We start from the raw sequence: 25,106 nt of genomic DNA on the forward strand, positions 1-25,106 counted from the left end.
GGCAAGGCAAATAGGCAGGGTTCTTTCTTTTATCAGGCACACATTTTTATCTGCACAACTGGGGAAATAGGTCTGGAAAGAACAACAGTTAAAGGTTATTAGGAATTGCTTAAGATTAACAGCAACTCTCGATTTACTGTCCTCTACACTGTTGTATTCTCTACTGCTATTGGTAGTGGTGGTGACATGTGTGTGCATGCGTGCATGGGTGCATGCATGTATGTGTGGATGTGTGTGCGTGCATGCATATGTGCCTGCATGCATGCATGCATGCGTGTGTGTTTATATGTGTATATATTTGCAATATAGTGGGTGGATAAGTGCATGTGTCGGGGGAAAACCTTGGATACTGGCCTTGGTTATTCACCTTGTGAGAGACAAATCTTTCGTTCCCCACTTTGAATATACATCAGGCTAGCTGACCTGCAAGACTCCCAAGATTGCTCTGTCTAGCATTCTGAATCATGTGTGCTGGGATTACTTTACAGATGCATGCTTCTGTATTGCAACATAGCCATCCGAACTTTGCACTCGTGAATACCAGACCCTTGTCCATGGGAGTCATTTCGTCCCGGCCCCATTAAATCCTTGATAGGAAAACAAGATGAGTGTGCATGTTTTTCTTTTTTGCTCAAAGGAACCATTTCACTGCCTCGAGTTGTTAGTCACTAAAAGAATGTGTTGCGTTTACTTCCCAGTGTTAAACTTCATGCACACTTTCCTTGCGTGAAGAGATATTATAGCAAGAATTTGGGCTTTCAGGAAAATGAATGCAGGGAAATTGGGGGTAAAATCAGAGATGTTTGCCCGCTGTTCAAACACTCCAATCATTTGCCTCTGCATTCTTGCACATGGCTTTTCCCTTAAGTATTGGCCATTTCCAATCACATATAAAAGTGACGGGATGTGGACTCTGAGACTTACTCAAAACGAGGTTGTTCTGCCTGGAAAGCGAGTGAAGTCTAGCCACTTCGAGGAACCTAAGTCCTGGTAAGGTTGTGGTCTGGGCATCCAGGCAGGGGTGTTGTTGAGATTCTCCCTGGACTCAGCAAGGCGAGCCTGTGCTTGCTCATGGGTGTACACGTGCAGTGATGGCAGAGTCAGGAGACAAGGGTTGTTTACCTTCCAGGTCAGTGCAGTTTGATGGAAACTGAGGGCTGTGTCTGAAGCTGATCTTTACTGGGTGTAGTAGTTACTTTGCTGTTACTCTGAAAAAAAATGCTATGAGCCAGGAACTCCTGAAAGGAAGGTTTATATGGGCTTGGGCTTCCAGAGGGATAAGAGTTCGTTGCAGCATCAAGCAGTAGGTGTGGCAGTGGGAGTGAAAGCTGGAGCACACAAGCGTAGCAGGGAGCAAACTGAAAATGGCAGGAACCTTTCACGTCTCAAAGCCACCTCCAGTGACATACTTCTCCAACAAGCCACACCTCCTAAGCCTTCCCACACAGTGCCACCACCTAGGAACCAAGTGTTCAAGTACAGGAGCCTACCAGAGACATTCTCATTCAACCTACCACACCATGTACAAAGAAGAGCTTGGAGACTATAGATTAAGAAGCGTTTTCCCGACTGACAGGAAAGTATCTATAATGAGCACCTACCCCTGCTGGGCAGCTACAACATATATTGTGTAGAATGTAATGTGTCCTGAAATTCTTAATAAAAAGGGAAAACATTTTATTCTTACTAACACCCATGGATACTGTATCTGCATGTTACTATCACACAGTGTGGCCACAGGCTTGTGCTTAATGGATACTTACCAACCAATGAACGAACAGTGCCATTAATTTTGTACTTTGTGGAGTATTAGTTCAATGATTCGATTTGTGCAGGTATTCAGATAATACACAATGCTTTAAACTGTGGGTGATGATGATATTACACACCGTGCCTCCTAAGTGTTGGGTAAAACATAGTGACTTACCAGATCTCCTCAGCAATGCTCCCCTCAACCATGTCTGCTTGAGTTTACACAAATTCTGTGCAGTTTCAGGAACCCGGACCAACCTTGTCGGAGTTGTGGTGATACCTGCCACTCACAGGGTTCCAACATTGTTCCATGAGGTGGCTGGCTCCTACTTTGAACAGTCACCTGCTTGGTGCTCTGGAGAGACTTGGATAGCCACCTCCTTTTGCTCTCAGACCTGCGTTTCTCCCACAGACCCAGAGCACGCAAAGGAGGCTTGACTGGGCTCCGTCACACCCATTCCTGTGACCCTTCCTCCGAAGGGGACCTGGGCCAGTCAGGTATCAATAAGTCCTTGTTGGATTAAAGTGAGCAAGATGAAAGGCTGATAAGTTATTGTATGATATAGAAAATAGCAAAGTAAATGCAGGCTGCTCCTTGTCGAGGGTGAGCCAGTCAGGTGTGAGGCACACGGGCTGTCACTAAACAAACACAGATATCTCTGCCCTCACAGGACACAGCGTCACACTCAGCCCTTCCACCAGTCACCGCTTCAGGAAAGTTCCATGTAGGAGTCTAAAGGTTGGCTTTAGAAGTCATGGGTGGCATATGCCCCTCGGACTGCATTTCCTTGATTGCCTTGGCTCCTTTATTACTTTGACATTGACCAGTATTGTTTTGATTTGTTGTTTGAACTTGTATTGAAATGGGGCATCTTTCTATTGTTGCCCATTTGGCCTTGAACTCTAGGCCCATACCATCTTCTCATCCCAACCTCCCAAGTAGCTAGGGTACCGGCGTGCCATTGTGCCTAGACAGTCTATTAAGAGCACACGTCTCTACCCCGGCTCACCTTCCTTTTCAGTCTTCTTGGCAAGGGCTGTCAGATGGTCAGGCAAGTTCATATTCAGGAAGTAGGTAGACAGGAATCGTCATTTCTCTGCTTTAGTTATAAGGATGAAATGTGAGGAATGATACATTCAAAGGAAGCTCTTTAGCCACACACATGCTCTAAGCACGAACTGTAATTGAAACAGACAAAACTAAAGGCTGGCTGCCTGGAAGTCCTTCAGTTTCAAAACCCAGGCGAACCCACGAGCTAGCAAACCCTGTCCGTACACAATGGTTTGAATGAGGATTTAACCACTTGTGATTTTTTTCCAAGTTGTTTTGTGGAAAGAACATTTAATAAGAGGTATGCGCTTGTAACAGGTTCTTAAGTATATGAGACAATAATGCTATCTGTAGCTAGACATGCTTAATGGATCCACAAAACTAATCCATCCTACATCTGAAAGTTCATAACTTTGTTGGTGTTGGTGATGGCGATAGTGTGAGTCTGTGTTCTCTCTCTCTCTCTCTCTCTCTCTCTCTCTCTCTCTCTCTGTGTGTGTGTGTGTGTGTGTGTGTGTGTGTGTGTGTGTGTATGTGTGTGTGTATGTGAGGGGTGGGGGGGACAGGTGTGGGTGTGTTGAGGAGAGGCCAGAGGTATCAAGTGTCTTCCTCTGCTGCTTTCCACACCTTATTTTTTGAGACTGGGTCTCTCATCAAACCTAGAACTCATAGATTAGCTAGACCAGTTAGCTAGTGAATCCCTGGGATCCTTCTGTCTCCACTAGTGTTACATATACTGTGGTGTCCACTTTTTGTGGGTACATAGAATTTGGACCCTGTTCCCCATGCTTACAAGGCAAACGGTTTCTTATCTAAGTCATATCCCCAGTCCTTGTACCTGTAGATTAGCTGTGCTCCCTTCCTATCCCCAGTCCCACCTGATAGCCATATTCTACTCTCTTCTGCGTTGGACTATTTAAAATCTTAACAGAACTAGAATCCTGACATACTGGTCATTCCGTGAATGGGCTTGTTTCAAGTACTATTATGTCGGCTAGGTCTGTTCATGTTGACCCCCCCGATTGTCTACAGTGTGTGCATGCGTGCACGTGTGTGTGTGTGTGTGTGTGTGTGTGTGTGTGTGTATGTGTGAGTGTCTTAGAAACCAGCCTGAGAAACATTCTGAAAACTAAGAGGTTGGAAGTTGTGATGACCAGTGTTTCCTTACAACCTAATTGCTTTGTCTTCATTCAAAGTTCTTCTGGTTTATTACTTTCAAAGTATGAACTCCTGAAGAAAATCTAAGTGATTCCTCTAAGTGGATGGGAAATTGAAATGTCAAATTAGAAACACTAGAAGGCCCTGCAGAAGAGACATGGTTACAAAAGGTAAAGCCATATCATAACATATATAACATGGAATACACACACACACACATATATATATATATACATATATATATATATTTCATTACAATATATACAATCACAAGGCAGGCATATATCACCTATGGAAATGGCCATGATGAATACTGAATGTGAGCTATAAAATGTGTGCACTGTGTATTTTTATGAATACAAAGTCCCGAGCCTCTTCAGATAACTTCCATCTCTAAAGACACTCCGGTTGTGACATGAAGGCGCCAAGATCATAAACCAGAGGGCAGAGTGCAGAGCATTTTTGAAGCAAGGCTGCAAAGTCTGCTTTTCAAAAGGCCTCAGCCCAGAAGAGATGCTGTCATTTCATCGTTTGAGTTTCATGATTTTACTTCTAATTTTTAATCTTTGTGGCTCTTGGGTGCTCTGTCTAAAGTGGGAGATCCAGTATAAGCCCTTGGGAGGGAGATGTGTCCCAGGGCTGGGGTAACACTGATGGGAACCGGGGAGGCCCAGCAGGGCCAGGAGGGACAGAGCATGACGAGTCAGAGGACAGTTTTTAGAATACGCTAGTCCCTCCCACCTTGCTTTGAGGCAGGGTCCCATGTTTCTGCTACCGTGCTCCATCCCGGGCTAGCTGGCCCACAAGCTTCAAAGAGGGTCCACCTCCAACCTCACCATCAGGTCAATGGTATTACAAATGCTTTGTAGAAGTTCTTAGGATCAAGCTCACACAACAGGCTTGCACACCAAGTGCCTTACCCACTGAGCCATCTCTCTGACCCATGTTTTGTTTTTAAGTGTGTATTTAAAGTGCAGCTCCGAAGTATTTACATCAAGTCATCATTCTCAGAACCACCTATGTGCCGGTGTTGGGGCAGCTTACAATATAAATGGTGCTGGTGAGAGAAGCATTGTGCATCCATCTGCCTGGGTACCGTATTTAACTGCAAATGCAGTCTGGCCCTGGAGTAACATGCACAGAAAGCAGGAGGCAGTGTCTGCTGAAGCTCTGAGTTTGCCAGCACTCAAAGCTGGGCAGATGGGAGCAGCCAGCAGGCAGCAACCCTGGGAATTGGTTGAGTCAGAGTCGGGTGGCTTGTTTATTAATAAGATCATAGTGAGACTGGAAATCTCTGAGCATGTTTATAAAGTTCTACTAGGAATCGACTAGGATAAGGGTGTCATTGCTCTTGGGTGACCAGAAAGTCCACATCATATATTATGATTGTCCTCTCTCTGCATGCACAAAAGCACAGAAAAGGAGCGAGACGGTAAGTCATGAGCTTGAGATCTGTGGAATCGGCCGATGCTCTACCCTAACTCTGAGCCGTTTGGCTGTGTCTTGACTGACAATGCTGCCTGGGGCTTTCACCCTCTGCCTCACAGTAATGTGTTTGAAGTAACCAGTGGTGGAAGGCTTCCGGAACATGACGGTAGCTGGAAACACACCTAGACCCAGACCCCCTCACCCCCCCTCTCTCGAACACACACACACACACACACACACACACACACACACACACATGATGTCACCTCATTCAGGCTGTGCTCTAACTACATGGAAAATTTTGTATTAAGTTTGGAAAAGTTTGAACATTGCCTCAAGACACTGGCTGCTTCACTGGGTGAATATTTTTAAGCAGGGGCAGGACATAACAGTTTATTCCAATTTGTTCCATTAGCAGCAGGGCTGGATTTGAGAATGGCAGTCTGGGTGGCCTTAAGATGAGCTTGTGCTTTAGCGGAGGGAGGACACAACACCTGAAACTGGAAAACAGGAGACAGAATCTTTACTGTCGTGTATCCCACAGCTGCCGAGAGGTTAAGAAACCGGAAAAGTCCAAATACCTAGCAAACAGACTAATCCATGAATAAACTAGGTACGATTTGTTGTTTGTCTTGAAAGGTCTCCCTCTGTAGCTGAGCTGGCCTAGAACTCACCACATAGCCTAGGCCAACCTCAAACTCTTGGCAATCCTCTGGCCTTAGCACCCCAGGTACTGAGATTGAAGGCTGGGGGAACTACATCCGGCTTTATATAATTTTTTGCAATTATTCAAGACGCATAAATGAACTGGAGGTATTGTTACATTAAGTGGGTTGATAAATGTACGAGATGTTCTCAGCCTAAAGGCTGCAACCTTTCAATACAGTTCCTCTTTTGTGGTCACCCTCCCAACCATAAAATTATTCCATTATGACTTTATAACTGTAATTTCCCCAGTTTTATGATTGTACTGTAAATGTCTGTGTTTTCTGATGGTCTTAGGCAACCCCTCTGAAGGGGTTGTTTGACCTCCCCAAGGGGTCACTTTGAGAACCGCTGCTATAGAGCATGATGTCAAACAAGTAAAGAGAAGCAAGCATAAAAGAACATGAATAAAGTGTATCAGTGTGCTGTCCGTGACTCTGGAAGAGCAAATACAAAATATTTGCCTTGCATTTCTTTTGTGGGTGTTTGGGATCATCTCGTGTAGCTCCCACTGTCCTCAAACTCATTATGTAGTAAAGGAGGAGCTTGAACCTCTGATCCTCCTGATCTTTTCTGTGATGGACACCCAATATTTACCACAAGCCAGGGCTTCGGACATGCAAGCCAAGGACTCCACCCACCAAGTTACAGCCCAGCCCTTCTTCACATTTTATTTTTAATGTTTAAGATTTCTTTTATTTTATGTGTGTAGACGTTCCGCTTCCTTGTATGGCTGTATACTACATACTTGCAGTGGATGCAGAGGTCAGAGGAGGGCGTCATACTCCCTAGAACTGGAATTACAGACAGAGTGAGTGTCGAGTTCTCTGTAAGAGCAGCAAGTACTCTCAATGGCTAAGCCAATATGTACATGGTGTGTATATACTTCTATGAAATGGGTGAAAAGGCTTCTCTCTTCCTGTTAACCTCTTTTTAAACTCATTAAAATTAGACAGACAGATCCATCGATAAACACATAGATACACAGAGAGATGCATAGATACACAGATACATGAGTGCCTGGCTCCTTACCATTTAGTAAGCAAATTCTAGAGGAACAGTGGGTTCTACTGAGCTATATAAAAAGGGTTGTGTTTGAGCCAAGCTCTCTGGCTGGTCATTCATTCACCAGTCTGCAGGCAGGTACTGGACATTCTGCTCTGTGGCACCCATGTCTGAATCACTCTCTGTACTGAAATGGGTGCACCAATTATACCACAAACTCAATTTTATAATGTTTAACTTGAAATGAAGAAGAGTTGAGATTTTTATTTGATACATTTAATCAAATAAGCCGAACAGAAGCCTAATACATCCCAACTGTGAAAACTACAAAACAAGGATATTTTTCTTAGCACGTTTTCCCAATAGTATTTCATGGCTTTGGACTGACTTGGATATTGGTATTATAGGGTAAAACCTTTTCCCCCCATACTTCTTAATAGAGAAGCAAGCCTGGGTTTCTTCAGTCTCTGGACATTAGGGGAATGAAATTCCATCTATGAAAAGATGTCCGTCTTACCCTAGAATAAGAAAGAGAACAATGTCGGCAAACACGTTTTATCCGGGGAGATGATCTTTAATCCAAACCCCATTTCAGTCTAACTTTAAAGTCATCGTCCTCATGGCAGATCACCTGCAGGGCACAATGTGAAAGCCACACTTTGAAAGGCACTAGTGACCTGGAAGCCAACACTTCCTTATGACCCAGAAACCCCAGTTCCCCCTAAGCCCCAACTGTGAGTGTGACTCTGGGCAATGCCAGCACATATGGGTGCTGGCTTGAAAAAGCCTTGGACCCAGCCTGACCTGAAACAGAATCTGAGTTGTCATAAGGAACCCATGTGCTCCGTGGGCTATGACTGTTTTCTCTTTTGGTTTGTTAGCAGGGTGCAGAATAAGGAAGTGGTGAGAGCAAATGAGTTAAGATCAGGATGCAGTGGGGACTGGCCACTGTGCAGTCCCTAAATCAGGCGTGAGAACCCACCAAATAGCCATGACACTTGGGAGTGTCGCACTGTCTTGAACACATTGCATGGACAGATAGACAGATGAGAGAGAGGATGGAGGAAAGGGAGGGAGTGAGAGGGAGGGAGGGAGGGAGGGAGGGAGGGAGGGAGGGAGAGAGAGAGAGAGAGAGAGAGAGAGAGAGAGAGAGAGAATGAGGCAGGGGTTCTTGGAAACAGAAAAGTCTTCAAAAGTGTGACAGGGTTCGGAATACATATAAAACATCTTCACATTATTTTAACTCAGGAATTAGGTTCCCTGCTCCCGTCATCCATTCTGTATCCTGTTCAATGTATCGGAGAAACCCACACACTCATGGAGAGGTAGATGCGGTTAGCAGCAGCACACAGTCTATGACATTCAACACAGAGTCTTTGGCTCCTACAGCTGTTGGTCATTCTCATGACAAACTAGTGAGCTCTGCCATGGTGAGAGAGACATGAGCATGTGAGCGTGTATGCATGAGACTGTGCACACATGTACCTGTGCATGATGGAGACCAGGGGTCAGTGTAAACGCTTCTTGACTGGCCCACCCTATCCTTTGAGGCAGGATCGCTCACTGGGCCTGGAGCTCACTGAACTGGTGAGGCTTGTTGGCAAGTGAACTCCGAGGATACTCCAGGTTTAGTCTATGTAGCTGGGATCACAGGATAAATCAGTTTTACTCAAAGCACTGATTAGCGTCTGGGTTGTAGATGTACTTTCTCTCTCAGAGTCTAACGCTGCCTTGCACAGCCCTGGCATTTGTGTATGGCTAACCACAACCAACTGATTTAATTGGCTCTACCCTGTTGTCCAGAATCTCTGTCAGGATGGCCAGTGGATAAGCACAGTCTTGGAAGCCAGATGGGCAGAGGCTAGTAATTTCCACCACACAACCCTTCAGACTATGGATCATAATTCCCTTCCTGACCAAATCATCCTGCCCGGAAGTTGGAGCTTATCGTCTTCAATGTTTGATCATGTGGCCTACACAACTGTAAAATGCTTGCTGTCCCACTTCACATGAGGTAAAATCATGACAACTGCTTTATCATTGCCAACCCATGCTCACAGCTGAGTTCCGGTCAGTTCTGTCCTTTAATCTTGTGTCTCAGTTCTCAGTGGCTTCATCATCCGTATCTCACAGGCCCATCCCCAGCCTCCTCTTTTATAGTACTTGTGCTGTACCCACTTGTCACTTACGGGCACTACATCCCCCGTCTCTGGGCTCTGGGCACCAGAGCACCTCATAAATGAGGGCATGGGCTCTGAGAATGTTCTGCCTGGGTTCAAAGCACTTCCCCTCCATAGCTAAGTGACACTGGGCAATGTCTTTCTGTGTCTCAATGTCCTCATCTGAAAAATGAATTGTGCCTATCCCTTATGGTAGGCGCAAGTCTTAGAACAATCTGAAGCAAGCAGGGCTTGTAGAATTGGCCGCAGTGATGCGTATTCTGGTTAAGAGTTCATGGACTGGGGCTGACTCGGTGATTGAGAGCATGAACTGCTCTATCAGAGGACCAAAGTCTGGAACCCAGCGTCAACAATATAAAATGCCTTTAACTCAAGCTCCAAAAGATCTAATCCTGTTTCTGACCTCTGACCTCTGTGGTCATTTAGCAAACATATACACACACAGCAAAATGTCTTTAAAAATGGAAGAGAAGGAGACAAGAGATTGGGGGGAGCAGGGAGAGAGCGTTTTTGGCTTCTGTGTGCTGCTGCTTTTGCACACAGGGTCACCCCCCAGTGACGTTCAGGACTCATGTCCCAGCAACATGTCCCTACAGTGTCTGCAAATGCTCTTTGCTCCTTCCCATATCCTGCTGAAGATTTGTGACAGATACCCAGAAGAAGGAATGAGGAGTGCTTCTCTCTAAGCTCGTGTTTCCTGAGGACTACACTAGACAGGTGGCCCACGTACCTAAGGGGAGACTAAGGGAACAGGTAAGAATCTTGCCGGGTCCTTGCTTAATTCTCTCACCTCCCTTTTGTCACCTGTTTAGAAGAAAGGAACGGACACAATCCCTCCCCCAGAGCCTGGCCGTTGTGCGTGTGAAGTAGAGTCAGATGTCTCAGGTTAGGTATGAACTTCTCTTGTGTCTGTGGAGGTGTGTTCTGTAACTGGACTGTGAGTCCCAGGATGACAGACAGTGGATAAGTAAAGTGTGACAGGACAGAAGCAAAGCAGGAAAGGTGACCTGTGATTAAGGTGTTTAACGGTGCACCGCTTGTTTGTAAGCTGTGGAACCCCCTCAGCTGTCTGTGGGGCTGTGGGGTCCAGGGTCTTACTTCTCAGTCCTCCATGCCTCGAGTAGTACTTGGTTTGTGGGAGTGAGCAGTTCCTGCTCTGCTGTCCTGGTATCATGCCTCCCACGGGGAGATTCCTTCGAATGCTCCAGATTCCATCCAGGGCCACTGTGAAAGTGTTAGGAGCAAGACAACGACAGTGAGTGCTGTATTCTCCTCCTAGCACAAAGTGCTTCAAACGGATTTTCCTGGGTGACTACGCTTCCAATTCACTGAGTAGAATACACTCAACCTAATGAATGAAGCCACATGAGGTGTTTGCCATCTAATCTTCGATACACTTCATGCATTCAGCAATGGAATTAAAACACTGTGTGCTTGGGGTTGGGGATTTAGCTCAGCGGTAGAGCGCTTGCCTAGCAAGCGCAAGGCCCTGGGTTCGGTCCCCAGCTCCGAAAAAAAAAAACAAAAAAAAAACAAAACAAACAAACAAAAAAAAAAAAACACTGTGTGCTCTTATGTTGGGTCTCCGCAAAGACATGAAAGGCCATTATGTTAACATATATTGCAAAACCAAAGGATCAAGAATAAATAAGACCAATTCTATGTATTGCTCAGTTTTCTGTATCTGATTCTAATTTAATTCCTTCCTTCATTAAGTGGGAATATTTCCACAGACTAGAAAACATTCAGAAGACTCTAGCTTCTCCTAAAAGCCCTGAGCCAGGTGTGGCTTAATGTCCCCATGACGAGCTCAGTATCCTGCTGTTACAGTGCTGAACACCTGGAAAATGGCGTCTGCACTGTGATGTGCGGATGGCAGGTCTGGAATTCTGAAAAGGGCACCTGCTCAGGAGAACATGTCTAAGTGTTGCTAATACTTTGTACTTTGATCCCCACGGTATCCTAAAACCATCTGCTTAGCTATTCCATTAACTTCTGTGTTGGCTAGTGTTATGCCAATGTGACACAAAGAGTAATGGAATTCCTCAACTGAGAAAATGTCACCACTAGATTGGCCTGTGAGCAAGCCTGGGGGAGGGGACGTTTTCTTGGCTGATGATAGATGAGGGAGGGCCCAGCTCACTGTGGGTGGTAACAAACTTGAGCAGGTGGCCCTGGGGTATATAAGAAAGCATGCTGAGGGGGTTGGGGATTTAGCTCAGTGGTAGAGCGCTTGCCTAGGAAGCGCAAGGCCCTGGGTTCGGTTCCCAGCACCGAAAAAAAAAAAAAAAAAAAAGAAAGCATGCTGAGGAAGCCAGGAAGCAGCCTCTCTCCACAGCCTCTGCCTCACCTCCTGCCCTGACTTCCCTTAGTGACGAAGTGTGGCCCTGGAGTTATAAGCTGAAATAAACCCTCTCCTCTCCTGATTGCTTTGGTCATGGGGTTGATCACAGGAATAGCAAACCTAAGACAAATTTAACCACAAAACAAGAACGATGCTCACTGACTGAGTTAGAGAACTCGGGTTAGCTGTGTGACTTGTTAGGATTCTGAGTGCGTGTGAGCATTTTACTGCTGAATATTCTCCTCAGAGCCAGAGGCCGTCTCACTAATGCTCTCATGACATTTGGTACCTCCCTAAAAGATTCCACACTAAGCAATGCCCAAGAGGGAACACAGTCTCTGGGCTCAGAGTAAAGTGGGGCTGAGAGCCTGGACGAGTCGTATTAACAGCGCTGTCTGGTCGGATTCTGCTTGGACATGGATGGCATGGATGGCCTGGATGGCCTGGATGGCCTGGATGGCCTGGATGGCCTGGATGGCCTGGATGGCCTGGATGGCATGCGCATAGAGTGCTTTGTGGTTTTTTTTTTTTTTTTTTTTGGTTCTTTTTTTCGGAGCTGGGGACCGAACCCAGGGCCTTGCGCTTCCTAGGTAAGCGCTCTACCACTGAGCTAAATCCCCAGCCCCGAGTGCTTTGTGTTTAACAAATGATTGCTGTTGTTTTCACAAGGACAGTGATTTCACTGTCAAAGGGTGAGCTCAGAGTCTGTCTGCAGGGGTGCAGCTCAGAGGGCTTGCCAAGCTCAGTGTCACCCCAGCCTGGCTCGCACGGTTAGGAGAGTGGCTGATGCTGCCTTTCAAGATGAGAGTCAGCCTTTTTCTAGGCCCTTAAGGACAGACTCACAGTCTCTTTCTGTCTAGATCTTATGAAATCGAAGCCGTTCTTTGAATCTAACCTAAATCTTCCCCTCCCATTCAAGCCAGTCTCTTCCTCTGTCCTGTCTTTAGAGAGAAAAGGCTCCTCTCAGCCACCGAGAATAGGTTCTCAAAGGCAGGGGACCATAAATATTTGCCCTAGAAAATCTAGCAGGTAGAACAGTTTACACTCTAGAGCAGGGCTCTGCAGACCACCACATTGAATTGGATATGAAAGTGTCTCGAGGGCCAACTCTAGTCGTGTTCTTCCTGATACAATCACAGGAGTGCTAAAGGTTACAATTGAATGGAGAAAACATTCAAAATACATGTGCAGGTGCTAAGGAGAGTTAAAACCCCCAAAGCAAAACACAGTTGTGCATAAGTGATTATTGCTTTCAAAGAAGAAGACGGATAGAAAAATTATTAATAACATTGTGTTTATTCGATGTAATAATTGGGTGAAGAAGTTACCAGAGCTGAGATATTCAAGTAGAACAAAAGATGCTCTGAAGCCCTTTGATACAGCTGCTCTATTGAGGAGTGAAACCCCTCTCCCCCATGCTCCAGGGATGTGCCTTTTAGAAGGTAGCAGGAGGACAAGACCGGGGCAGTGCCAGCAGAGCCTCAGAGTTGGCATACCTGGCCAGGAAGGGACGAGAGCAGCAGGCACCAAAGACACAGATCCTGTCCTAAAACCTTGTAGAGACTTTTCTCTCTTCGTACCCTTGACTGCTTCTATTCAAAGACCTTTTCCTGTGGGTTTTCCTTCTAAATTTAAAAATTACAAAACCATGCATGCTTCCCACCCCCTAGAGATTCTAAGCCAGTGCCTCAGGTTGATCTCACAGGAAAGTCAAACTTATTTTTAAAAATATGTGTTTGTTCTGGTTGGCTGTCTGTGGGCAGCGATGAATAAGAGGCCCCGAAAGGCCAGTTTCAAGCCCTACCTCCCATGCTTCCCTGTGTAAACATGCTCCGAGATTTGACAAGGGGAAGAAAACTCTAAGATTTTAACTCCTGCACTGTGACTCCCTTGACCTGCCAGCTGGGAGGCCTAGCTTAGGCCTTATACCTTGTACCTTATACATTGTACTTTATACATTGTACCTTATACAGTGTACCTTATACATTGTACCGTATACATTGTAGATACACAGATCTGATAGTACTCGGGAGGCCTAGCTTAGGCCTTATACATTTTACATTATACATTGTATACATTGAAGATACACAGATCTGATAGTGCTTGAGGTTTTGGGGGGGGGGGTCAACCCATGACCCTGTGCATTCTAGACAAGTGTTCTATGACTGGGCTATATCCCTAGCACCTTTTTTTTCAGTTCTTTAAGACAGGGTCTAGGACTGGAGAGATGGCTCAGTGGTTAAGAGCACTGACTGTTCTTCCCGAGGTCCTGAGTTCAAATCCCAGCAACCATAAGGTGGCTCACAACCATCTGTAATAAGATCTGATGCCCTCTTCTGGTGTGTCTGAAGACAGCTACAGTGTACTCATATATAATAAATAAATAAAATATTAAAAAGATTGTTTAAAAATAAAAAAAGACAGGGCCTAATAAAATCCTGGCTGGCCTCAAACCCTGTATGTCGTCAAAGGTGACTTTCAACTCCTGATTACTACTGCCTCCACTCAAGTATTTGGATTACAGGTATGGATGGGTCTGATTTTTTAATGTTGACAACATGGTTCTGATAAAGTATATACCACAGAGAAAATATATGTATTTGAAGGGTGAAGTTGGCACATGGCCAGTGGTTTTGGAGCTTGATCTAAGCCGTACTAGATGTAGGCTATGTCTGCCTGGAGAAGAAGAAGATTGTGGAGGTGGCCCTGTCATTTGGTGGCCACTGACTCAGGAGTAAGTTGGCACTGTAGGGTGGGGTCAGGTGGGAGGAGTTATTTTTCCCAGTGCTGATCCTGAGTGATTAAGGGACACCCAGGAAACAGTCTGCCTAGAGACACAATATCAAGAGTGTGTTAGTGAGATCACAGCGGAGGAGCTCAGAAAGAGGTAGTGGGACAAGATGGTGGATATCATCCCGGCAAACCTGGGCTGTTGAGCAAAGGGAGTAACAACAGTTCTTAAGCAACAAAAGAAAAGAATGTCCCAGGAAGGAAACCAGAACAGCTTAGTGTCATGGAGTCCAGGGACAAGAACGAACAATCAGGCATATTAAACATTGAACCTTAAGTTGGTGAGCAGTGGCACAAACCCCACAGGGCTCAGCTGAGCATGACCAGAACATCCTACGTAGAAAGAATGGCTTTGGGATCAGACTTTAATTGGAATCTGATTCTGCCACGTATCTGACTCTTGTATGACCTTGCACAACCTAGAAACCTCTCAGAGCCCCAGCGGGCAGGAGAGTGTGACTTATTCTAGTGTTTGCTTCTATCAGCTTTTCTGTAGCCCAGGCTAGCCTAGAACTTATGATAGAGCCAAAGATGACCTTCAACCCCTGATCCTCCTGCCTCTACTTCCCAAGTGATGGGATTTGATTTAAAACAATAAAAAAGACACTGTAGAGGTTTGAGTGTGGTGGTGACCTGATTAGTCCTGGAGACCATTCTGTTTTCTGTGTAGAGAACAGACTTAGGAGACCACGCAGGAAGCAGCCGCAAGCCTTGCTGCTCTTGACAGAGGAGAGGGATGGAGGCGTCAAGGGCACAGCTGGGAAACTCAGGGCTCTTCCACAAATGGAGTCAGCGAGTTAACCATGGTCTGGAATGGCACTTGAGGGCCTGACTTCTCACTGTTGCCCTAATCAAGTAAATGGAATGTGCACTACTTCTTGATGTGGGGAAGACTCTTGAAGAGTGGGTAAAATAATAATAACTGCGTGCAGAATTACCGCAGGAACTGTCCCACCCATTTTTCTATTTTTACTACAGCAGATCTCTACAAGTTTAAGGCCAGCCTAGGCTACATATAGAGACCCTTACTCAAAAGAATGAAGAGTGAGTTATTCATATTTTTGAGGCCAAGTAGAGGTAGAGGAGTGAGGGAGAAAAGGGTGGCAAGAAGAAAGGAGCTGAGGCAGGGGAATGGAAACTGATGCTCTCCAGGGCCATATTGAGGCCTTGATAACAGAAAGAAGTATACAGCCTTGCAGGACGCCACTCAGGGGATGGATATGGTAGAGAAATCACAGGTTTCCTTCAAAAGGAAGGGTTTTTTGTTTTTTGGTGTTTTTTTTTTTTTTTCAATCTGGAAATGTCTTTAAACTCGTGGGGACCAAAGGGTATCACAACAGGGAAGAGAGAGGAAGGAAGGACAGATAAACACAGAAGCAGCCCTCTGTGTGCACACTCGCTCTTAGAATCTTAGATGGCTAAGATGGCGTTCCTGAACGCTGCATGCGGACTCCCGGCTGTGTGTGGTTATGTGTGTCTTCCGGAAGGAGAAGCTCCAGTGGTCATCAGGTTTTCTGCATACCCGACTAGAAGACCAACGGCCCATTAGGGGTGCCCTACTGCAGCGGGCAAGAGTCTATCACTCTTCCTGGGTACCAAGTCCCTATTCTGGAGGAGCCCTTTAAAGCACAACTTTATATCATCTTTGAGATTTTTTTTCTAGGTGAAATATTGCCTTTGTGCGCCCTCTGGTGGATACCATAAAATGCAGCCCTGGTAGCTGCATGCTAAGTGGATATTTGAAAATACAAAAACAAATGTTTCTTTCCTATTCTCTTAGGCTGCCTCACATCAATGCATTCAGTAAGAATGATACAACACTCATTTCCTCCTCAGAGAATAGCAAACCTGTTATTTAGTTTCTATGTCCGTCCTTTGAAACAATGAAGCTAAATCTGAACTATTATAATAACTTGGACAAAAGTTGCTTAGCCATCAAAACCACATTACACGTAGGCCACTCTCCATCTATCCACAGCAGGTAGAGTAGACTTAAAGCTTTTCTCGAAGATACTGCATGACATTAGCAATACAGTCAGACCTAAGAGTAAATTCCCACGGCTGATTAGAACTGTGAAGTGGACTAGAGTTTGAATGATATATCTTGAGATTGTCAGCATCTGTTATTAGACCCCATAGTTCTCTCCAGAAATTGCCAGTTCTCTGAACTTTGTACTCACGGTTCTCTCATTTATTTTCTTTTTATTAGTATGGGGGGGTACGTGTGTGCTGTAGCATGCATGTGAAGGGCACAGGACGACTTTGTGGAGTTGGTTCTCTCTTTCTGCGTTTATATGATGTGATGATTAACTCTATAAACTCTACACACCATAGAACCTAGAACCTACACACCTAGAACCATCCAGGAAGAGTCTCAATGGGGGATCGTCAAAATCAGGTTGACTGTGGGCATGTTGGTAGGGTTATGCTAATTGATATGCAAAGACCACAGTTTGGGCAGCAAGGTCCCCTGGTCTTGGAGTCCTGGACTGAATTAGAGTACAGAGGCAAGCTGAGCAGCGGGCATGCTCTCTCCTCTCTCTCTCTCTCTCTCTCTCTCTCTCTCTCTCTCTCTCTCTCTCTCTCTGCTCTTGACCGTGGGTGTGTCTAGTTGCTTCACATTCCTGCCTTGATGTCTCTGCCTTGATGGAGTGTAACCTGGAATTATGGATCCAGTGAACCTTCTCCACTGAAGTTGCTTTTGTCAGGGAGCTGTATACCAGCAGTATGAAGGGAATTTGGGATTGGTAGGTTCTAGGGATTGAACCCAGGTGAGTAGGCTTTCTTTCACAGCAGGTATTTTAACCCCATGAGCCATTCTGCTGACCTGCATATTTTTCTTCTAGAAAATTCAAGACCCCATGAGCATTATAATAAAAAACCTGATTATAAATATTCTCCCAGGGATTGGAAAAGGAATCACAGGCACATGGGGCCAGTCATCTCAGACATGTCTGAGCATGGACATCATGTCAACCATCTTGAGAGTTATCTGTACCCAGTTGTGTCACTCATGTACTGTGTTTTGCTAAAATGTGGTCTCTGGGTGATTTGAACTGGTTTAATGACTCTCATTCTGCTGTAACAGTCATTGCCAGGGAGGGGCTCTGCACAAGGAGCACCAGTCACCTGGGAACTTGGTAGTCTAGGCATCCAGGTACAATGTACCATTTGGGAACCCCTGCCATTGAGCAAATCTACATTGATGAGTCTGAAGATGTTACTTTGTGTCCCAAGCATGTGAGAGTGTTCTATTTATGGTTAAACAGAAAGAAGTAGCCAAGAGCATGGACAGCAAACCACATATGGAAGATTTAGTTCATTTTTCCCTACATGTGGAGGTATAACTGGACACAGGCCAGAAAGCATTCTAAGATTTCCCAGAACTTATTTCTCTTGATGGTTATTGTTTCATTACAAATAAATTAACCAACCTGCCATCAGACAGACAATTTCATATTCATTTAGCAAAGGCCCTTGCTTGTGGCACGATTACCTGCAGTTGGGCTTTTCACGTGACATTCATCCCTCTTGATAGAAAGTTCTTCTTCCAAAACCTCCTTGATTCTCTTGTGGGGCTCACAGTATAGAAACGTCTTCCCTGGAAAAATACTCATAATGGATTTATGGCCAACCCTGCCCAGCCTTCCAGCCGTCATTCCTATATGAATAACTTTTTTAAAACAGCATGCTATTCCTTAGAACCAATAGATGGCTTGCCCTGAGGAATTATCTTGGAATTATCTCTGTCATTACAACTTCTGGTCTGGAGGACTTCATCCTTTCCCATAATTCCCAAGTGTGTGAGGTGGGCTTCGGGATTCTCTTTAAATATGGTGAAGAAATATGTGAAACATTCTCGTTGACTTCGTGAACTTTCATTTATCAACAATGAGGGGTTCAGGGTGTGGTTTGCTTTGTTTTGTGGCAAACTCTCCCTGTGTCTCACAGGCAGCTGTAGAACCTGTTGAGATTACAGGTATGCATCACCACGCCCAGCAGTGAATTCTGGCTAAAGACCTACTCTGTTCCTGACATTTGGCTTGGGGGCGAGGGCAAAGTAAAGGGTAAGACAGATTTGTGCCTGGATCTTGCAGTTCAGATGTAGAATGCAGTGTGTGCGTGTGTGTGTGTGTGTGTGTGTGTGTGTAAGAGAGAGAGAGACAGACAGTCAGAGACAGAGAGAGACAGAAAGAGACAGAGACAGAGACTCAGGTTCAGTCCTCATCTTCCACTCCTTTGCGACAGGATCTCTCCTCTCTTTCTTGTTTACCATTGTGTACTGCCATGCTGCTTTTTTCTGAAAACTTCCAAGAACTCTTGTGCACTAGCCTCCCATCTCATGGTGGATGCTACTGGGTCTAGCTGGGCTCAAACTCAGGCACTCACACTCACACAGCAAGTGCTTTAGGCCAGCCTCATCTCAGCATCTTTAGCGTTCGTTTTTAAAGATTCCAGCTGATGACTCATCAATTAAGAATGCTTGCTGCTCCTTCGGGTACAGGCATTGTTTCTAGCACCTACAGGGTGGCTCACAGCAGGCTGGAACTCCAGCTCTAGGGAATCCAGTGCCCTCTTCTGGCCTCTGTGGCTACCCATGTACAAGGACACATAAACACACAGAGATACGTGGATACACGGACACACACACACACACACACACACACACACACACAAATAATAAAACAAGTCTTAAATAAGAGATTAAACCTATAGAAGTTAACTGTAAGGAAGACTTAGGGCCTTTTCCTGGCCTCTGAGGCTGGCCCCATCTCTCCCTGTTGCTCCAGTCCAGGAGAATTCCTTCTCAGCGCCTTGCTGCATTCTTTCTGTTCTTCTCAGGGAACAGAACCCTAAGAGGACAGAAGAGCTATGTGCTTCCTGGCCTGGGCTGCATCTTCAGATTCAACTTCCCACCCCTGGCTCTCCCTCCCCTCTGATCCCATCTTCACAAGACCAGTCTTTCTCCGGAGCTTCTGCCTAAGTAAAACTGCCACTCAAATTGTAAGTGCCAGCTTTATTGTGTATCAGTTACTCAGAGGAGCATCCCCGGTTCTCCAACCTACAGCTCACAGCATTTCTTTCCTCTTTTGTTTCATTTATTGTCCCTTCATTTGCATATCTGCATACAATTATTGCATAACTAATGGTTTAGTATCTGTCTTTTAAAACAGCCATTCGTAAAAGCAGAAGTCTTTCTGTTCCACTGATTGGAATATTAAATGGAGTGTGGCAAAAAGCATAAGAGATGGACAGCAGATGTATGCTCAGGTACGGCATGGATGTGTCTGTCAACACTAGAGAACAAGAGGTTCCTGTCACAATTCAAGGAGCCAGAGAAAACTCAAGCAAATTTGTTATATATTTGAAATTTGATGTTATTCTCACAAAGATATGGTAGACATCTCCCCTTACTCCAGGTTAACCAACAGTTAGCATGAGTGTACTTGTTCTGACTGCAGACAGACCTGAAGGACCATAGGGGCTTTCTCCAGCCTTACACCCACCCACCCCAGGGCAAGGCTAGGCCTAGTTCCATTCTCCACCCACAGTTCTCGGGAGGAGCAGGAACATTCTTGAAAACCCACAGAATGTACTGACTGATAGTCACCTGATCCTCTGGTCCCAGATAGAATTCGAATGCATTTCATAATCTGCCCATGCTTGCTAGCCAATAGATTCAAAGGTCAATATGCTTATCCAGTAAGTTTGAATTGTAACCTTCCTGATGTAACCTGTACCCCTAAAAAGTATAAAAACTGCTTGTTGTAGCCACTCAGGGTTGCCTTCTAGTCACTCACAACAAGGGGCTGACTGAAGTTCAACCCCAACGTGCTGGAAAAATAAACCTCTTGTGTTTGCATCAAACTCTGTTCTTGTCTCACTTGGGGTGTGTGTGTGTGTGTGTGTGTGTGTGTGTGTGTGTGTGTGTGTGTGTGTGTGTGTGTTGGTGGAGGAGGGTTTCCAGTAGTTAAGACTCACTTTGAGTCTCACATGCTCAATCAGGACAAGAGCCTCGAATGTGACCCTGGTCCACTTCCAATAGTAAGGATTCAGATATGTCCCCAGACTCAGAAAAGGTACAACCAGGTACTCTGAGGTTCTCGTTCTTGTTTCCGAGGTTGGGACTCATGTGAGTAGGAACCAGCACTACTTGAACCTGACTACTTTAGGCTTTCTCTGTAGAATCACAACCTTCATGGGAAATAACATGGCAAGGAAGGAGGCAAAGCTTATACCAGATCACAGAGAAGAGCTGCCTGCTCAAAAGCGCAGGTTTCTTGACAGACTGCAGTTTGGCAGCAAGAGAATTTGCAGAGGAAACTGCTGAAGGAGACTGGTGGGGCCTTGGAAATTGAGAATGACAAAAAGCTAGAGAGGGAAAAGTCCTCCACTAAGAAAAAGCAAGGGAAGGAGGGAAGTGGGGACTGGAGACAGAGAAAAGAAAAAGATGACAGAAGGGGAAATCCACACACTGTGCCTTTGTTTATCTATGTTTAAGTGTTGGTGCCACTCTGGGGTTTGCTTTATAATAAGGTTTGCCAGGCTCCTTGACTTCGAACAGCAAGTGGTGCTGATTTTTATAATGCGCCCGACCATTTTACTTGTGTTTGTTTTTCTCACAGTTGCCTGTGGGCTAATACAATTATTTGTGTGTTATAATAAGAAAAGCCTGAAGTGGTGGCAGATTGATCCCTGGAGCTCCCTGGCCAGACAGCCAGTCATCCAGCCAGTCTAACCTATGCTGCAAGAAAACTTCAACATCAGTGGTACTCACTTTCTCAGTGAAACTGAGGAATGAGAGCTGGGGTTGTCCTCTGGCCTTCACACATACAGACATACAGACACAGACACACAGACAGAGACACACAGCACACACACACAGAGACAGAGACAGAGAGAGACAGGGAGACAGAGACAGAGAGACAGAGAAAGACAGAGACAAACAGAGAGAGGCGGAGGGAGAGAGACCAGAGAGAGAGAGAAAGGGAGAGAGAGAGAGAGAGATAGACAGAGAGACAGAGAGACAGAGAGACAGGCAGAGAGAGAGGAAGAGGGAGAGAGAGACAGACACAAACACACAGACACACATCAACACACAGAGAGAGACAGAGAGAGACAGAGAGAGAGACAGAGAGACAGACAGAGATAGAGAGACAGAGAGACAGACAGAGACAGACAGAGACAGAGGCAGAGGGGGAGAGACAGAGACAGAGACAGAGATGGAGGGAGAGAGAGACATACAGAGAGAGACAGAGACACACGGAGAGAGCACAGGACAGTACTGATGCAGATCAATATAATGGCTTGTTTTTAGGAGCAAACTCTCTACTAGAGTGCCCAAGCACAGACAGCCTCCAGATGCTTCAGCTAGTCCCCAGAGAGGCAATCAAGGAGGCTCTGAGCAGTCCTGGAAGCTGATTGCAGTCCTCCTTGGCCCTCAAGCCTCCCCAGCAGCCAACGGCTCAGGTACTTAGAAATCCAGTTACAACTGCCTCTAGACAGTCTTTACTGATTTGAATATTGTTTTCATATTCCATAGGCAGAGGGAAGAAGAAGGATTGCAGTGTGACATTCTAACCCAGGTAGTGATTTGTGAGCTTTGACTGCCAGAGATGATTGTCAAGTGTTTTGCCAGTGCTGGCTGACTTCACCTCCTTCCCTCTGCTCTGCACCTTAGTTTCCTGATCTGGGAAATGAATGATGATGTGAGTGGTTCCTACCCTACTTCCCAGACAAATATAAGGGAGTGAACCTAGGTCCTGGTGCATGGTAGACAAGTGGTATGCCACCAAGTTCAAACCCAACATCATTACGTACATTCCTCTGGGTTAATGAATTCATGGTCCCTTTAAAAAACCGTGCTGTTAAGGACCAACTCAGTTGAGGCTGATATCCTTCCTGTCCTTGGGCTCAGGAATCCTTGTTGAAGGGTCAATAGCCCCCTTCTACATAGCTCTTGACCTAAGGAGAGACTATGTTGCTCCCTATCCTCACTTGTGGAAGGCCTGCCTCCATGGCTGTCCCTGCTGTCACTAGATTTCTTCTAGTGTCCTTACCTCCAAATAGGGGCTCTCCATCCCACTTCCAGAAACCTTAAGTGATACAGCTAGTTCCACTTTGGGGTCTCCCCCGACCCCTGGCCGCCGCCCGCCCAGCCTTGTCACTGGTCCTACCACCGCCAAGGTCTGAAGCTGGAGCTGAACTCACATTGTTGGCGAGACTCTTGGGGACCACCAGGCTCAACACGCGCGCGGCACACCAGCCCTGCGGGCCTAGGCTGCTCTCCGTCGCGGCTGGCCTCTGAGGCTGTCCCAGCCGTCACCACCAGCGCCTCCTGCCGCCTCATGCCACCGGGGTCTCCTCGACCCACAGCTACCAGGCCTCTCAACTCCGCCACCGGCTGCTCTGGAACGCAAGGCATCTGGGGTTGTCATAGTGACCGCCGATGCTCCGGGCCTCCAGGGCTCTGCCAACTTCCCCTAGGCTACAGGTGCGTGCAGGTTACAGCCTACGTGCTAGCAGCAGCGGCGATTCCTTAGATCCAGACCCACAGAAAGAACCCAGCTTTCTCAAGAGAGATGCTTCAGTTGTGTGGATGGGAATCCAAGAGTCACAAAGGTTTGGGAAAGTGCCCAAGGCCACACAACAGGGATGTGACTCAGCAAAAGTTCTAAAGCCTCAAAGATTTGGTCTTACCTCTGGGTGAGTGTTGGGATGGCTTGAGGAACAGGACCAGCAATTCCCCACAGTCACCTGCTCCATACAGAGCTTTACCAGTCACATCTGGACTTGGACATGACTCTCAAGCAATTCATGTTGAAAATTCACAAGTTTGGTGCTGTAAGTTATTAAATAGCTGTAGTTAGTTTACAGGGATTTTTGTACACATAGTCTGTGACAGCTCACAAAAATCACCAAATTTTCAGGTGACAAACCCACAGAATTGGAAACGTGAGTCAGAAAATCGAGTTTGTTTGCAGCAGGGTTACCTCTGTTTTACAGTCGTTAAAACGTGGCATTGATTTTATAAAAGATGAACGGTTAGATAACTCTACAGGGCTATTAACAAGTTCAGGAGACACCCCCACCCATATGTTTACTGTACCTTAGTGCCAGCCACTTTTATTTTTGATTGATATTTTCATGATTGCAACCATGTTAACCACATAAGTGGAACAGAATTGTCTAGAAACTGACCTAACCATATATGAGCAGCAGATACAACACAAAGGTGTGTGTGTGTGTGTGTGTGTGTGTGTGTGTGTGTGTTGTGAGCTTCACATCGTGCACCCCAGTCCCACTCATCTCCCCTTCCCCTCATATCCAACCTTCACCCTTGCAAACTCCCGCAGAAAAAAACTGAAAAAAAACAGCAGCAGCAAGAAACAAAGCGTAGAAAACATCTCATGGTGGAAGCTGTGGCAGTGTGTCCCACAGCAGACCCCTCTGTCCACACATCTTCACCTGTAAATGTTCATTCTGCACTTCTGTGGATCCTCATCTGAATTCCTCCCAGTTATCCTGCTGCTGCCCTGTGTCATGGACAACCTGCAGCTTTGGGACAGCAGGCCTGGCCCTTTCATGGTTCTCAACCCTTTGCTGATGATATAGATTTTGGGGTGTGGCATCTTAGAGCCCCAGATATGGGTCTGGATGGTAGCGGATCTGGTCACTCTGCCAGCTCTCTCTTGACTGAATCACCAGGGCAAGCTCTCTAGCACTGTTCCTTCTAGGTTACCCAATACCGCCATCAGCAGGAGGCAGGACCAGCTCAGTGAACCCACACCTCCAGGGCCATCTTCACCTCACTGCCCAGTCAAAGTACAGGGCCCACTCTCCCTAGTGCTCCTGCCAATGAGGGGCAGTGCCAGATCTCCAAACGACTGCAAGTGGAGAGGGGTGAAAGTGGGGCGGGGTGGGGTGGGGAGGTGGTGGTGGAGAAGGGGAGGGCACCCCCCCTGCACCCATGCCACCTCACTGCAAACAAGTGATGGGGCCAGTTCTCCCTCACTCTTACCCTTGGTGCTAGCTCACCTCCATCTTTCGACCAGGGCCAGTCCTACTGCTGTGCTGACCAGGCAAGCTGCAGGGCTCACTGTCCTTGTGCTGCAGCCAGGAAGGGACAGGGCCTGCTCTCCTGTGCTCATGACCCTGGGGGCAACTTTCCCAACTGCCGGAGGTGGTGGGAGCAGGGAGCGTCACCTCTGGCAGGGTCAGCTCTCCACAGTCACGCCCTCAGGACTGGCTCCACTGTGCTGCTGGGGTAATTCACAAGGCCATCCCTCCTCAGTGCTGCCAGCCATGAGAGGTGGGGCCAGCTCTCCTCAATGCTGTAGCCAGTGAGGGGCAGGGCCAGTGTTGCACAGCCCCTGGCCATTGACATTGACCCCTGCAGCTGTGTAGCCACTGACTCAGACATGGCCCTCAGAGTCGCCTTAGGCTAGGATCTCACCATGGTCCCAGGTGGCAGGGCTGGTCACTGAGCACAGGCTGCTCCTGTCCACTCAAGTCTCCTGTTCCATCTCTCTCCATAATGCTCAAGCTGCTCCTCTTCTCTCTCCCATCTGACCACCACACACTCACATATTGTGGTGATTCCCGCTGCAGGGTGACCTCGTGGTTGGCAGGACCCTAGGTGACATCCTCCATCCGCATCGTGTGGAGTGTCAGCTAGCAGGTATCCATGGCC

General features: G+C 46.4%; 2 protein-coding genes across 3 annotated transcripts in view; one reads left to right on the forward strand and one right to left on the reverse strand.

Annotated features, from left to right (window-relative positions):
* Positions 1-7,337: 7,337 nt before the first annotated feature.
* On the reverse strand, positions 7,338-24,587 carry C8h11orf97 (similar to human chromosome 11 open reading frame 97). Of its 2 annotated transcripts, XM_063265959.1 has the most exons (6): positions 24,452-24,587; positions 23,114-23,255; positions 22,625-22,822; positions 17,910-18,014; positions 10,378-10,503; positions 7,360-7,617 (listed from the first exon to the last, which is right to left on the reverse strand). In XM_063265959.1, exons 3-6 carry the CDS (start codon positions 22,761-22,763, stop codon positions 7,613-7,615), a joined length of 375 nt encoding a protein of 124 aa, XP_063122029.1. In that variant the 5' UTR covers positions 22,764-22,822; positions 23,114-23,255; positions 24,452-24,587; the 3' UTR covers positions 7,360-7,612. The 2 variants fall into 2 exon arrangements, with proteins under 2 accessions (NP_001102759.1, XP_063122029.1); NM_001109289.1 differs by lacking the exons at positions 23,114-23,255; positions 24,452-24,587 and having other exon boundaries at positions 7,338-7,617; positions 22,625-22,841.
* Mre11 (MRE11 homolog, double strand break repair nuclease) overlaps positions 22,867-25,106 on the forward strand; it is a 61,696-nt gene continuing 59,456 nt past the window's right edge. The window contains exon 1 of the mRNA XM_039082071.2: positions 22,867-23,119. The gene's annotated coding sequence lies outside the window, so the exon portion shown is untranslated. The remainder of the gene's footprint in view (positions 23,120-25,106) is intronic.

The sequence above is a fragment of the Rattus norvegicus genome, chromosome 8 (assembly GCF_036323735.1).
Source record: "Rattus norvegicus strain BN/NHsdMcwi chromosome 8, GRCr8, whole genome shotgun sequence".
Taxonomy (NCBI): Eukaryota; Metazoa; Chordata; class Mammalia; order Rodentia; family Muridae; genus Rattus; species Rattus norvegicus.

Bases quoted from the DNA above. Each gene is read 5' to 3' on its own strand.
- C8h11orf97 (NM_001109289.1), bottom strand. From the start codon at position 22,838: ATGCCTTGCGTTCCAGAGCAGCCGGTGGCGGAGTTGAGAGGCCTGGTA. The intron at 18,015-22,624 runs GTGAGTTCAGCT...GTATTTTTCCAG, and splicing joins CCAAGAGTCTCGCCAACAAT to GGAAGACGTTTCTATACTGT. The intron at 10,504-17,909 runs GTAATCGTGCCA...ACACTTTCACAG, and splicing joins CGTGAAAAGCCCAACTGCAG to TGGCCCTGGATGGAATCTGG.